Raw genomic sequence first — 15,680 nt, 5'->3', positions numbered from 1 at the left:
CTTTGTTGAAGCACCTTTGGCAGCGATTACAGCCTCAAGCCTTCTTGTTGAGGACGCTACAAGCTTGGCACACCTGTATTTGGGGAGTTTCTCCCATTCCTCTCTGCAGATCCTATCAAGCTCTGTCAGGTTGGATGGGGAGCGTCGCTGCACAGGTATTTTCAGGTCTCTCCAGAGATGTTAGATCGGGTTCAAGTCCGGGCTCTGGCTGGGCCACTCCAGGACATTCAGAGACTTGTCCCGAAGCCACTCCTGCGTTGTCTTGGCTGTGTGCTTAGGGTCGTTGTCCTGCTGAAAGGTGAACCTTCGCCCCAGACTGAGGTCCTGAGCGCACTGGAGCAGGTTTTCATCAAGGATCTCTCTGTACTTTGCTCCGTTCATCTTTGCCTCGATCCTGACTAGTCTCCCAGTCCCTGCCGCTGAAAAATATCCCCACAGCATGATGCTGCCACCACCATGCTTCACCGTAGGGATGGTGCCAGGTTTCATCCAGACGTGACGCTTGGCATTCAGGCCAAAGAGTTCAATCTTGGTTTCATCAGACCAGAAAATCTTGTTTCTCATGGTCTGAGAGTCTTTAGGTGCCTTTTGGCATACTCCAAGCGGGCTGTCATGTGCCTTTACTAAGTAGTAGCTTCCGTCTGACCACTCTACCATAAGGGCCTGATTGGTGGAGTGCTGTAGAGATGGATGTCCTTCTGGAAGGTTCTCCCATCTACACAGAGGAACTCTAGCGCTCTGTCAGAGTGACCATTGGGTTCTTGGTCACCTCCCTGACCAAGGCCCTTCTCCCCCAATTGCTCATTTTGGCCGGGCGGCCAGCTCTAGGAAGAGTCTTGGTGGTCCAAACTTATTCCATTTAAGAATGATGGAGGCCACTGTGTTCTTGGGGACCTTCAATGCTGCAGAAATTGTTTGGTAGCCTTCCCCAGATCTGTGCCTTGACACAATCCTGTCTCGGAGCTCTACGGACAATTCCTTCGACCTCGTGGCTTGGTTTTTGCTCTGACATGCACTGTCAACTGTGGGACCTTATATAAATACGTGTGTACGCACTATATACACACTCACACAAAACCCACACACATTCACATACACACGCATACCGACACAACACACACACTTTCACACTCATCATATGCTGCTGCTACTCTGTTCTTTATTCTTACTCATATTATTATCTATCCTGATGCCTAGTCGCTTTACCCTGCCGTCCTGTACATATCTACCTCAAATACCTCATACCTCTGCACACTGATCTGGTACTGCTACTCCCTGTATATAGCTTCATTCTATCCTCTATTTACTGTATAAGCAGGTCTGGCTCTAAAATGTGCACTGTGTTGGCCTTGGCCTGAGCTAAGCAGCTGGCTCTCTTTTCAAACAGCCACCCAACGTTCAAGCACGGGCAAAGGCTCTGTTTTTAGAGCATCTGTTTACAAGTGTGTGAAACACATTACCAAATACCAAGGACCTGGAATGAACATCCCAATCACTGGAGTAGGTATATGCATGTGTGTTTACACATCGGTGTTTTTGTGTACATTCTCCCTCCAGTCCCACTTGAATTGGTATACCTGCACCTTAATTAATCTGCGTACTGTAAAGATTGTGACATTCAAGCGCTCAACGTAAATGTAACGCTATCAACTAAAATAAACACAGCATCTCACAGGTTTAAGAAGTCATTAATGGACGCCACAGCTGGCCAATTTGGCTCACATCACCCTGCTTCCTATCGTGCTCTTCTCCACACCCACTTAAGGTTGCCGAGCAGTTACTGGCATTCGTTGCGCCAGAGCAGGCATACAGATGAGCTGTGTCCGACCGACTGTGTCCCACTGACGCAGGCAGGCGGGAGGACGAGAGGTGTTTGATCAGCGATCTCAGACCTTTAACACATCTCCAGAGACCCTGGGATGATGACACTTCCTTCATCCCCTCTGTTTGTCCGTGGCAGGGCGGAGGGAGGGAGCGTGGTGTGTCACTACCACTGGGCTTAGGGACAGATGGGAAATCAGTTAGCTGTGATGCACAGAGGACCTGCTTCTACGGCTCAAACACGGGAGGGAAATGAAGAGGGAAACAAACTTGTGTATCACAAGGAAGAAGGGATATGGTATTTATTTTTCCCCCAACACAGTACCACTGAGAGGAATGGGCTTAGGAAATGGTGTGCTGCAATTGTTGGATGCCTTAAGTATACAGTAGCCTCTGTTCCAATCAATGTGATTGTTCTAGCTAAGGACACGCCCTTTCATTCCAATGTGAATGTGTGTTCCGTTCTCCCTGCAGTGTATTAAATTCCAATCAAGAAACAAGAAGCCATAACTACAGGTTATTCATAGAGGCAACCGCATTTGAAAAGTAAAATGTTTATTATTCAGCAATGACAATGATCTCACAAACACTCAAGCCGGAAGGTAATTCTAGTATTTCCACTTTGCTGCTTAGCACTGCTGAGAGATGAGAGTAAGGCAAGATGCTTAAAAATGTCAAAACACAAAAAAAGCAAGGGAATAATACACTGTCTGCACATTAAAACTGAAATCATTCAACATAAATCACCTTGAAAGTTCCACAGCTTTCTTTCTCCAAATACAAAAATTGTGATTATTCTTCCGAACAATGAGGTGCAGCCTGAATACGCCTCAATAATAACATATCAGAGCTTGCTTCAAGGACTTCGGCGCATACATACATGAACATATGCCTCGTAATACAAAGGTAATTTACAACATTGCTAGTTCACTTTGGTTGCTAAGATACTGAAGGGATTGTACACTGAACAAAAATATAAACGCAACATGTAAAGTGTTGGTCCCATGTTTCATGAGCTGAAATAAAAGATCCCAGAACTGTTCCATAAGTACAAAAAGGTTATTGGTCTCAAATTTTGTGCACAAATTTGTTTACATCCCTGTTAGTGAGCATTTCTCCTTGGCCAAGATAATCCAGCCACCTGAGAGGTGTGGCATATCAAGAAGCTGATTAAACAGCATGATCATTACACAGGTGCACCTTGTGCTGGGGACAATAAAAGGCCACTTTAAAATGTGCAGTTATCACACAACGCCACAGATATCTCAATGCAATTGGCATGCTGACTGCAGGAATGTCCACCAGAGCTGTTGCCAGAGAATTGAATGTTCCTTTCTCTACCATAAGCTGCCTCCAACGTCGTTTTAGAGAATTTGGCAGTACGTCCAACCGGCCTCACGACCATATGGCATCCTGTGGGCGAGCAGTTTGCTGATGTCAATGTTGTGAACAGAGTGCCCCATGGTGGCGGTGGGGTTACGGTATGGGCAGGCATAAGCTACAGACAACAAACACAATTGCATTTTATCGATGGCAATTTGAATGCACAGAGATACCGTGACGAGATCCTGAGGCCCATTGTGAGGCCCATTTTTTGTAAGGTATTTTTGACCAACAGATGCATGTCTGTATTCCCAGTCATGTGAAATCTATAGATTAGGGCCTAATGAATTTATTTAAATTGACTGATCTCCTTATATGAACTGTATCAGTAAAATATTTGAAATTGTTGCATGTTGGGTTTATATTTCTGATCAGTATATAATGAAAAACTGAAACTATTTCACATTGGTAATTGACAGAAGAGCTGCCTGTCTTTAGGCTCAATAAGTACTGTACTGACCAAAGCATTTAAAAATTGTTAAATACAACCAAGTTGCAAAACAAGAATGTCATCAAAGTGAACGCATTGACTGACCATATCCTGACTTTGAACATAGGTGATATGTCCTCAATATGCGCACTTACAAAATGGACGGATTCAGTGGTTATACTTCTCACAAAATCAATATGCTACATTTCCCCAAAATAACATTTAAACATAACCTGAAATTAGCATCTTCATGTTATCATTTGCTGCTGACAACTAGGCCATCCAGGAGAGTAGTTTGTCAAATTCCTGAGTTTCAAAACAACAATTCTTGATCAACAACACTTATCTTCAAGCTTAGAAGTACATATTTGAAAAGCAAAATGGGAGTATAAATTAGTTAACGGTTGCAGCCTCTTAAAATTAAGTATAGGTCTGAAATCACACATAATACGGTGTAAAAACAAATACTGAAAACAGAGTACAACATTTTCTTTTGCAAAAAACAAACATTCGGACTAGTTTAATGTACCATGATTCACACACAAAAACACACACACCATGCTTCACACATGGTCTGTCTGGCCATGGGTCCGGAGATGGCTGATCAGGCCAATCCGTGACCTGCAGTTGGGGCAGGGATGGTTTGTGCTGTGCTTCACATACACACAGGGAGATTCTCAATTGGTTTTACTTGACTCCTTGCATCCTTTCCTCTGTCCTCTCCTCGCCTCCTTTTGAAAAAGGTCAAAGGTAATCGAGGAAACGTGCAAACAAATGTGCTTGTATGAAATGAGGCTCCTTCTCCACTTGCGCATCACAAGGCAAATTACATTCGCAGAGGAGGAATACCAAAATATGTGTTATGTGGTAAAAAAGAAATGTTGCTGGTTGTGCCAGACATTTTATAGATAAAAAGATAAGTAGCGTATCAAGGAGACGAGCAAACTCCTCAGTTCACGAATTGAGACACTCCTACATATGGCCACCACTTATCGGTTTCCGAGTCACGTTGGAAAGGAGGAGTCGAGGAGAGGACAGACTTTTGCCCAATTGAGAACACGCGCACACACAAAGATAGCCCTGTTGACTTCATATTGCTTAAAGTCTGTCTTCAGTCCTAATTGAAGTGCACATTTTGGGGCAAATCATAACTTCCATTTAAGTCAAAAGTTCACTTAGTCTCCCATTGACCTCAATGCATGACTAAGTGAAAATGCAACTTTGTAAGAGTTTGCCCCTTTTTAAACAAACTCACATACTTTTGAATACTGTACATATGACCGAAGCAAGCAGTAATATTCTCTGACATTCTCCTCTGAGTGACAAAGGCACCACTTCCCAATCCCGTGTAGAGTTCAGGCCAGGGGTGTTGTCATAAGCTGCGGTAGGTACTGTAGGGATCTCTACCGGGAGTTATAGTCTGGGGAGAAGAGTCGTAGTTTGGGGCTGCTCCTTGTGTCCGAGGAGGTCATGTTGTGGGCGAAGGAGTTTGAGACGGGTGAGGCAAAACCTGAAAGAGGTGTGAGTGAGACACAGCATGCTAAACAAATGGAACAGCACTGAAACTCAAGAACCCTCAATGGAGCAAAGAGTATATGAGCAATAAACTGCTCTAATCAATGTCTCCAAACAGCTATTCAACAAATGTCTACTAAGCAAATGAGCAAAACAACATTTAGCCAAACACAGCTGAAATAAAATATAAATGTACTGCAGTTACCTCTTTCAATTAAATTGTGTCGCAGAGGTATAAAGCCTGTTAGAAAGTGGCAAACTGAAGTCAACACTATTTAAAAGTGTACATATTGTAAACAATGACAGGTCTCTACCTGAAGGGGACGGTGTCCTCTGAATGAAGGCTGGGTGAGGTGCTAAGTCCCTCTGAGAGAACAGTGCATGGCACACTGGGTAGGAAGAGAGCATTAACATGACATGTTATAAATGGTCAAATGTCTTCATGGTCCCTGAAGATCTACAGTATCAACATCAAAACAGTCACTATCCAACCCACATGTATTATATTGCGTAATCTATGCAGATCTGCTAACAAGGTAAAGTGATGACAGGTCTCGTGCAAAAACACAATCCTAGTTGGGGATGTGGCTACTCACCGATGATGATGATGGCGGTGCCAGCCAGTAGCGCGAAGATGGTGAAGAACATCATCTGGTAGGAGTCTATGAAGGCCTGCAGGAAATGGGCTCCTTCCATGGCAACCAGGGGAGAAGCACCTGTAGAGGACAAAAGGAATGGGTGAGACTAGGATATGACACTGCTCAGTGCTTCTTTCTAACAATTATGAACGTGTTACCAAATGTTTAAAAAATACTGCAACGACGACGGTGTGGTGCTAGTCGACACTGCAGTGAAATCCTAATGTGCTCCATTTCTCAAGCCCATGAACAACTAATGGCTTTATGGATGGCTGGTCAGAGGATGCAGGGTTCACACTGCAGTCTACTGCTTTCCTACTGATGCCATAATAATAACGCTCTCAGATAAAATGGCTGACCTGAACATTTTCAAGAAAAGAATCCCAACACTGCTATAATTATCTCAAATACTATTAAAGGGTGTTGACAGCTTCCCCTCTTTTATAGTACATCTTGCTATCCTGCACCATCAGAGTTATTCCATCTACCATATCGTCAACCCCGTTCCACTCAGAGATGGCTAGCTGACCTTGCATGGTGGTGCTGGGATCAGTCACGTGGATGAGGGTGACTGGGATGACGAGGGTCTGGCCAGTGGATGAGCTGGTTATGGACACGGAGGCTGAGGCTGCAGCCTGGGGGTCCACCGCACTGACAGTGTACTTAGAGAAACTGGGGAAGCCGTGGGACACCTCTCTCTCCCGGACCGAGATGGACGGAGAGCTGGACGACACCTAACGGACAGGAGGAGATGGTGGGTGAAACAGTGGGGTTATGGAGAAGTGACATCCAGTGCCAAATGTTATACCTCCCTCATCAATTTCCCTTTTCCATTTTTAATGCCTTCTGGAAGGTGTGATGAGACCCATGTCAAAGGCACTTTAAAATATAGTTGATTGATTGACAGACAGAGACTGACATACCTCCAGGTTGCCGAGTGCTGCGGTGGGGCCGTAGACTGTGAGCTCTGCGTCGGGCTGCAGGTTGCTGAGCAGCAACTCCGTCTGGTCAGAGTACAGGCCTGTCTCCACGGGCAGCCTGGCACTGACCTGCTCCCCAGAGAAGGCACTGCCCTCCACCCCAGCCGTCACCAACAGGTTGGTCATGGACAGGCTCAGCACCCGTGTCTGCTGGTCACTCAGAGGCTGCAGGGTCATAGAGCAGGAGTAGAACCCTGGGAGGGAGAGAGGGAGGGCAGAGGTGGACAGGTAATAATAGGTGTCAGCGTTTCTAAAGAGAAAGTGACATCAAAATCTTTCTTAAGTTTTCCATGCTTATGGATGCTTCCTAGAATCTACTTCTTAAAGACTAGGCTTCTCCTCTATAACATTAAACGCCTCTTCATTAAAACATTATTTAAAAGGCACAAATGCAATAGCCACGAGAATTCCATGTAAAACATGATTAGAACCCACTGAATTCTAATCCCTTATGTAGTAATAGTGGTGGGAGAATCTTTCCCCACCTGTGGTGGTGTTTAGTCGATTTACCTTCCCCACCCTCCCCGCTCCAGAGTCATCTCACATTCATACAGGCCCATTAGTCCCCCCCCCCCCCCCCCCCCCAAACATAAGCCTGCACTGGGCCAGGGCGGGAGAGGAGCCCCAAACTCCCCAAAACAATTAGGCCCATTCTGCTGAATATATCACCCTGACACCATTTATGGCCTTCAGTAAATTATTCCTTTGTAAACGTCCTTGCCCTCTTTGCCAGAGCAGCCCCTGGTGCACTGCACTGCACACACCAGCTGACCCACTGTGGGTTTAATAAATCCCTCCTGCTGCATGCATTTCCAATGGATCTAATGGGTGATTAATGATGTGAAGGTCAAATCCATTATACACAAGTAAACTGAAGGTTGGAGCAAAGACCATTCAGTAAACATACTGGCCAACACTCACCACCTCATCTTCCTTGAGCCCGAGAACAGGTCTTACCGGTGCTGGGGTCGAAGCTGGTGTGTGTCAGGTAGACATCATGGGCGGAGAACTCGACGGCATCGCTGGTGAAGCTCAGATGGCAGCTGACGGAGGTCTCAGGGTGCAGCAGGGCGATGAAGGCAGTCTGGGCCGAGGAACAGGAGCCTATGAGGTTGGTTCCCGTCTCTCTGGTGGTGAGCAGCACCCTGGTGTCCTTGTCCCCCCTCACCGCTGCAGGGTGAGCCATCACCGCTGTCCTGGTGGCCCCCTCCACCACCACCTGAAACAAACCAACACAGGGAGTCACAACACTGGTATTATTTGGGGTGCATCTCAAGTCGGGGAAGAAGTCTCCGCTCATTGTCTACCTTCTTTCATCTGCACTGACATAAAGGAACCGGATTGGTAAAAGCGATTCCATGTAGCCTCCACATTGCATTCACCTGTCCTGTGATTTAAATCCCATGTATGTGCAAATTGAAGAGAACAGCTGGGCTTATTCACTTCAGTGTTCAGTACAGCAACACGGTACTGGTTAACATCTCCATTCAGAGCCTTCTCCTTTAAGATGTGTTGTTCCTGTCGGAGTGTTAACTACTGATCCAGATAGCATCTATCTAATCCACTCAACACTGATCCTCCTTAGTCACTCACTGTCAGCTAATTGGGAAAGATTCATATGTAAACACAGGAACACATAGAAGCCGGAAAGAGGGAGCTGCCTGGAAGAGACATAAGAGGCGGTGAGAGATGTTCTTTGAGTGAGTGAGAAAGTGAGAGAGTGAGAGAGAGTGAGAGAGAGTGAGAGAGAGAGAGAGAGATCCATCTCAAAGAGGAAGGCTGGGCTAATTAATCTTCTCCATGCTGCCTGCGTGTCTCTTTGTGGAGACATCAGACCCACAGAAGGGGGTGGGAGGGCCGTCACACACATTACACTGAGACAGCCATGATCATCTAGTTCTGATCAAAACGACGATGATATGGTGGTGAGTTAAGTCTTATAAGCATCTTTATAGTGTCAGATGTTTACGGTCTAGAACTCTACCTTAAGACTTCAGGTCTGTTCTAGGATTGGATACAAGTTACCCACTGGGAACAGATGTCAATTCAATATCTATTCCACGTTGGTTCAATATTTAATTGAAATAACGTGGAAACAAAGTTGATTCAACCAGTGTGTGCCCAGTGAGTAGAGTTGTCCACCTCTCTAGAAACCGGGATAGTGTGTAAGGTTTTGGATAATCATGATTCATGATTAAACCATTTGTTGTTGCACTACGCCCTTTCATCCCATCTCTAACACAGATAAATGTTATCTGGTAGTAAGGTTGTCGTTGCAGTACCTCTCTGTAGGTTTTCAGCAGGCCAGGGATCTCATAGTAGACAGTGGTGGTGCCTGCATCTCTTGCCACGGCCACGCCCATTTTAGAGTCCACCTGCAGCACGCCAGTGGATGAGGAGCTCCAGGTACCCGGGACACCTGTAGGGAAAAGAGTAGAGCTGAAACACTACAATTGGTTCAACACTCATCTAGAATATTCACACTTCCTTTACTGTAAGACTGTCTTATCCGTCACACTGCTTCCCGCAGGGCTGACAATGGTAATGTTAGCTGACAATGGTAATGTTTAGAAAATCAGCAGAAATATGACTCCATTCCGAAGTAGATAAAAACTAACAAGGAAATTGCCAAACAGATCAATATTACATATCACACAGTGGAGGCTGGTGGGAGGAGCCATAGGAGGATGGGCTCATTGTAATGGCTGGAATGGAATCAATGGAACGGAGACAAACGTGGTTTCAATGTGTTTGATACCGTTCCATCTATTCCAGTCTAGCCATTCCAATGAGCCCGTCCTCATTTAGCTCCACCCACCAGCCTCCACTGATCTCACATATTTAAGATGCAACAACAAAGAACCACATGAAACTGCATCTATCCAACGAAACATCCATTTTGCTCCAAAATTGTTTAAACATCTTTGTAGATAAGCCTCATCTCAATTTCATGCACCTTGGTTGTACTACTAGTGACAGTGCACCTGTTATTTTACAACACCACATTAACCCCTCCTTGAACTCTCACCTTGAGGGCTGAGGAGTTGGGCGCTGAGGCAGACCACGTCTCCCACCACCAGTCTCGTGGCGTCTTCGGGGTGGATGGCGTGCTGGACGGGCAGCGCCAGGTAGTCAGCCATGCCTGCCTGCTCCTTGTCCCACACGGCCAGCAGGGTGAGGCCCACGTTGATCGTCCGCACCGTCAGGGTGTTGTTACCCGGGCCCCGGCCCACCTGCACCAGGTCATCCCTACAAACAGAGAGGAGAGGAAATGGTCAACATGTAGTTGGTTGGTATGAATTCCCAATGGCTTTCCTTGCATAACCAGTAATCAACTACCTCTGCCAGGGCACAACACAAAAGTGACTCTCCTGTGGCCCTCTGAGGCCCTATAGAGCCTAATCACATATAGAACCCCTTACTACCCCACCATCAGCCCCTTCCTTACTCTTATTTGGACATGTCTCTCCTAAAGTAGTCTGTCAGCACCTTGAGAACTAAGTAATGGAATCAATTTATTGTGCAGGCCAATGAGGGAGTCCCTAGCCGGGTTGAGCAGTGCAACCTCTCTTCTTCCCCCTCTCCCATTAATTTAGCTCACTCAGGTGGAAACAACTCACTCTGAATGGGGAGGAACGAAAAGCAGTCTAAATTAATGTTGGGAACCTTGGGAGAGACATGCTGGCTTTAAACCCTGCCATGGTGCACTCATTTACTTTAGTTGTCCTGCTGCAGCTTCCAGATAAACAGACTTGGGCTGTGCAATGTGCACACTCACACACACACTTTATGTTGCACTCAAACAGCAAAACATAGCAGAAAACCAGTGCTTCCACTTCTACATATCTCAATGTCAGGTAGATATCTTTTTTACGGGTCAATATATATTTAAAGAAATACACCACATACAATGCATTGAAATGTAATTTAGAAAATCAATACCAGAGATGGTGTCGGTATGTAACATACAATGTCTACTTTGCTGCGAGGGCTACAAGACCTGATTGAATACATGCATTCTTATAGATTTAAGTGCCAAATGCAATTTTCTCTTCCACTGGTAAAGGCAGAACAGTTTGGAGTGCTGTCATCTCGTCTAACTCTCTTTAAGCTTCTTTTTTTGTCTCCGAAGAAATTGGAGTGTGAGACAGTTTGAGGAAGCCTGGAAGCGCTTGCACTAACAGAGCACTGAGAGAGAAGCCATGGCACTACATTTCCAGCGCAGAATGACAGAATAATGGCTCCACAGCCTTGGTCCACACAGCCTTAACCCTACCATCCCATCTCAATCGCCTGCCTTGCTGCTTTCACCTTTCCTTCCCCTATTTCCTTCCCCAATGTGTTCACCTTCATACCAGTGGAGGCTGCTGAGGGGAGGACGGCTCAAAATAATGTCTGGAATGGAGTAAATGGAATGGTATCAAAAACATGGTTGCCATTTGTTTGATACCATTCCATTCACTCCATTAGACTCAATTCCAGCCATTATTATGAGCCGTCCTCCCCTCAGCAGCCTCCACGGCTTCATACATTTTTTCAAGTACAAGTTACCCTTTATTATACCAAAAGTGGTACATTCACTTGACTTTCAAATCTGCCCAAAATAGTATTATTGTAACCTGAAAATTAATACCCATAAGGAAATACACAGAAAGAGACCATCATTAAATAGAAATAACATGTGTGAACTTACCTGTTGGTGGTGAATGTGAGCAGGGAGTTGTGGCTGTGAAGGACCTCTCCCGTGTTAGCATGGAGGTGAACAGTGAAGGTAAGCACCATGCCCAGAGGAATAGCAGACAGGCTGTCCCTGGATGGGTTGTGGATAACTGGACTGGTGCTGAAACGCAGGTACGACACTGGGGCCACCTGGGAAACCACAGAGGGGGATAGACTACAATGTAAGGAAATATACAAAGCAATCCATCTCTCATTTAATATTCTTAAAATGTGTTGCCATTTGTCATGACTTTATAATGGCATGAAGTAAGATGGTAGACGTAAGTGTGGGTAATGAAGTTTCGGTTATTGTCAACATTTGCATGAGACGCGGTAAACTTACGACGATATGGATAGAACTTATTAATTGAACAAAATCACATTCTCATTCATTGCACTGTGTTAACGTTTTATTTATTCCCCGTAGGGGCAATAAAGATTCATAGAATTGAATTAAGGAGCAGAGGGTCTCACCTTCACTGCGAGGACCAGGGTTTGATTGACACCGAAGGTCTCCTGTGAGGTCACCAGCAGGGAGGAGGAGCCAGTGAGCGAGCCGGAGGACAAGAGGCCCTTCTCATCCACCTGGACAACGGTAGCCTGGTCGGGACAGTCCAGCACCTGGTAGGACAGAGCAACCACACCGTCCCTGTTCACACACACACACACACACCAGAGTTAGTAGCTTTCTATTTTCTGGAGAAGACTCAAACAGTTGTTTTAATATCAAGAGTAGGGCACTATAGAGAGGATATGGTGTCATTTGAGACAGAACTGAAGAGGTCATGTGTAATGCTGAATGCTCAAAGTAAACTGTTGAGTGTTCAAAGTGTCTCAGGTGGAGACAAAAGTGTTAAGGTTGGTAGACCCCTCTTCCCTTACCGGTTAGTCTGGAGTTTGAGCCCAGAGTTGGGAGCCATCAGTATCTCCTCAGCCTCCACAGCTGGATTAAGCATGTGCAGCTTGTCATAAACCTTGATCAAAGGGAAGAGTTGACAGTGTAATTACATGGAGGTTTTTACCCATCCTTTGATTTTTGGGTCTTCGTGACACGACATAGTCTAATGCAGTTTGAAGCGAGATGCACACGACATCGTAGGCCAATCTGCCTTCTTATCACTTTACAAAGTGACACTTTAAAGGACAAGTTTGCTTTGTTACAACCAAATCTCTATTTTTGATGTAAATGGCATGTTATAGAAGGGTCCAGAAACTTTTCTTAGAGATTTCACTTGTTTTTGAGAAACGTACCACAACCAGCGATTCACTTCTACCTCTTCTTTATACAGTACGGGGGATCCAAAAACACATTAAGAAAGGCGCCAACAACACCCAAATACGTCATTTTAGAAACTGAAATGCTCGCAGTATAGTGATGCAGGTCTTTAGAGGTCGTACACATGAAATGGTGTCATTTAGAACTTTATCTGCAACGTTATATTCCATTTTGTTTTGCGAATTGAGCGATACCTCTCCGTCCATTCTAGCAGCAGGCTTCACAGAGAATGGAACAGCTGGTTAGGGGAAACAGCTCGAATCGCACAAAATGGAATATAACGTTGCGGATAAAGTTTGGAATGACAATTTCATGTGTACAGCATCTAAAGACCTGCATCACTATACTGAGAGCGTTTCCGTTCCTAAAATAACATTTGGGTGTTTTTGGAGCACGAGTTCATGTTTTTTTCCAGGACCCTTTTTATGTCATTTACATAAATGTTTTAGATTTGGTTGTAAAAAAGCAAACTTCTCCTTCAAGTACTCAACCACACTCAAAACATCACTGATTTACAGTCAGACTTCTCAGCATGTTTGCTCTTGCAGTGTTTGTTCACTTTCAGTTTGTTTTTAGGTGGAAGGGCACAGGAGAACAGGTGGAGGTCCATAAACAAGCACTATAAACTATCTTGAGTAGTCGTGTCATATTTCTGAGACAGTGTGATCCAGCCACACAGAAAGACCAATCGCAGTGCTGCGTCCGGGTATGAACCCTGAGAGGAGTAGTGGTAGTAGTAGTAGTAGTAGTAGTAGTGGTAGTAGTGGTAGTAGTAGTGGTGGTAGTGGTAGTAGTAGTAGTAGTAGTGGTGGTGGTGGTAGTGGTAGTGATAGTAGTAGTGGTGGTAGTAGTAGTGGTAGTAGTAGTGGTAGCAGTGGTGGTAGTGGTAGTAGTAGTGGTAGTAGTAGTAGTAGTAGTAGTAGTAGTAGTAGTAGTAGTGGTGGTAGTGGTAGTGGTAGTAGTAGTGGTGGTAGTAGTGGTAGTAGTGGTGGTAGTAGTGGTGGTAGTAGTGGTGGTGGTAGTAGTAGTAGTAGTAGTAGTGGTAGTAGTGGTGGTAGTGGTAGTAGTAGTGGTGGTAGTGGTAGTAGTAGTGGTGGTAGTAGTAGTAGTAGTAGTAGTAGTAGTAGTAGTAGTAGTAGTAGTAGTAGTAGTAGTAGTAGTAGTAGTAGTAGTAGTAGTGGTGCCTATGCTACACTCCAGTCTCTCTACTTCTTGGCGCTGACGGAAACATGGATTACCACTGAAAACACTGCTACTCCTACTGCTCTCTCCTCGTCTGACCATGTGTTCTCGCATACCCCGAGAGCATCTGGTCAGCGGGGTGGTGGCACAGGAATCCTCATCTCTCCCAAGTGGACATTCTCTCTTTTTCCCCTGACCCATCTGTCTATCTCCTCATTTGAATTCCATGCTGTCACAGTCACTAGCCCATTCAAGCTTAACATCCTTATCATTTATCGCCCTCCAGGTTCCCTTGGAGAGTTCATCAATGAGCTTGACGCCTTGATAAGTTCCTTTCCTGAGGATGGCTCACCCCTCACAGTTCTGGGTGGCTAACTTCCCTATGTCTACCTTTGACGCATTTCTCTCTGCCTCCTTCTTTCCACTCCTCTCCTCTTTTGACCTCACCCTCTCACCGTCCCCCCCTACTCAAGGCAGGCAATACGCTTGACCTCATCTTTACTAGATGCTGTTCTTCTACTAATCTCACTGCAACTCCCCTCCATGTCTCCGACCACTACTTTGTATCCTTTTCTCTCTCGCTCTCCTCCAACACTACTCACTCTGCCCCTACTCAGATGGTAATGCGCCGTCGCAACCTTCGCTCTCTCTCTCCCGCTACTCTCTCCTCTTCCATCCTATCATCTCTTCCCTCTGCTCAATCCTTCTCCCTCCAATCTCCTGATTCTGCCTCCTCAACCCTCCTCTCCTCCCTTTCTGCATCCTTTGACTCTCTATGTCCCCTATCCTCCCGGCCGGCTCGGTCCTCCCCTCCTGCTCCGTGGCTTGACGACTCATTGCGAGCTCACAGAACAGGGCTCTGGGCAGCCGAGCGGAAATGGAGGAAAACTAGACTCCCTGCGGACCTGGCATCTTTTCACTCCCTCCTCTCTACAGTTTCTTCCTCTGTTTCTGTTGCTAAAGCCACTTTCTACCACTAAATTCGAAGCATCTGCCTCTAACCCTAAGAATCTCTTTGCCACCTTCTCCTCCCTGCTGAATCCCCCCATTTTGAAAAGAAGGTTGACGACATCCGATCCTCGTTTGTTAAGTCAAATGACACTGCTGGTCCTGCTCACACTGCCCTACCCTATGCTTTGACTTCTTTCTCCCCTCTCTCTCCAGATGAAATCTTGCAACTTGTGATGGCCGGCCGGCCGCCCAACAACCTGCCCGCTTGACCCTATCCCCTCCTCTCTTCTCCAGACCATTTCCGGAGACCTTCTCCCTTACCTCACCCCGCTCATCAACTCATCCTTGACCGCTGGCTACGTCCCTTCCGTCTTCAAGAGAGCGAGAGTTGCACCCCTTCTCAAAAAACCTACACTCGATCCCTCCGATGTCAACAACTACAGATCAGTATCCCTTCTTTCTTTTCTCTCCAAAACTCTTGAGCGTGCCGTCTTTAGCCAACTCTCTTGCTATCTCTCTCAGAATGACCTTCTTGATCCAAACCAGTCAGGTTTCAAGACTGGTCATTCAACTGAGACTGCTCTTCTCTGTGTCACGGAGGCTCTCCGCACTGCTAAAGCTAACCCTCTCTCCTCTGCTCTTGTCCTTCTAGACCTGTCTGCTGCCTTTGATACTGTGAACCATCAGATCCTCCTCTCCACCCTCTCCGAGTTGGGCATCTCCGGCGCGCCTCACTCTTGGATTGCGTCCTACCTGACAGGTCTCTCCTACCAAGTGGCGTGGCG

The 15,680-nt window shown here is 45.9% G+C and overlaps 1 protein-coding gene across 1 annotated transcript in view; it reads right to left on the bottom strand.

The window, feature by feature from the left end:
* Positions 1-2,332: 2,332 nt before the first annotated feature.
* The window catches only part of nup210 (nucleoporin 210), a 57,883-nt gene continuing 44,535 nt past the window's right edge, over positions 2,333-15,680 (bottom strand). Inside the window, exons 29-39 of the mRNA XM_084185168.1 lie at positions 12,369-12,460; positions 11,961-12,135; positions 11,461-11,636; positions 9,796-10,016; positions 9,050-9,186; positions 7,725-7,986; positions 6,711-6,961; positions 6,317-6,521; positions 5,746-5,865; positions 5,464-5,538; positions 2,333-5,144 (exon numbers count right to left, since the gene is read on the bottom strand). Coding sequence (XP_084041294.1) covers positions 5,038-5,144; positions 5,464-5,538; positions 5,746-5,865; positions 6,317-6,521; positions 6,711-6,961; positions 7,725-7,986; positions 9,050-9,186; positions 9,796-10,016; positions 11,461-11,636; positions 11,961-12,135; positions 12,369-12,460 — 1,821 coding nt within the window. The 3' untranslated portion in view covers positions 2,333-5,037. The remainder of the gene's footprint in view (positions 5,145-5,463; positions 5,539-5,745; positions 5,866-6,316; positions 6,522-6,710; positions 6,962-7,724; positions 7,987-9,049; positions 9,187-9,795; positions 10,017-11,460; positions 11,637-11,960; positions 12,136-12,368; positions 12,461-15,680) is intronic.

This window comes from Coregonus lavaretus, assembly GCF_964263955.1.
Source record: "Coregonus lavaretus genome assembly, chromosome: 20".
Taxonomy (NCBI): Eukaryota; Metazoa; Chordata; class Actinopteri; order Salmoniformes; family Salmonidae; genus Coregonus; species Coregonus lavaretus.
Note: the sequence above shows the minus strand (reverse complement) of the source record. Positions and strands in the feature narration are given on the sequence as shown.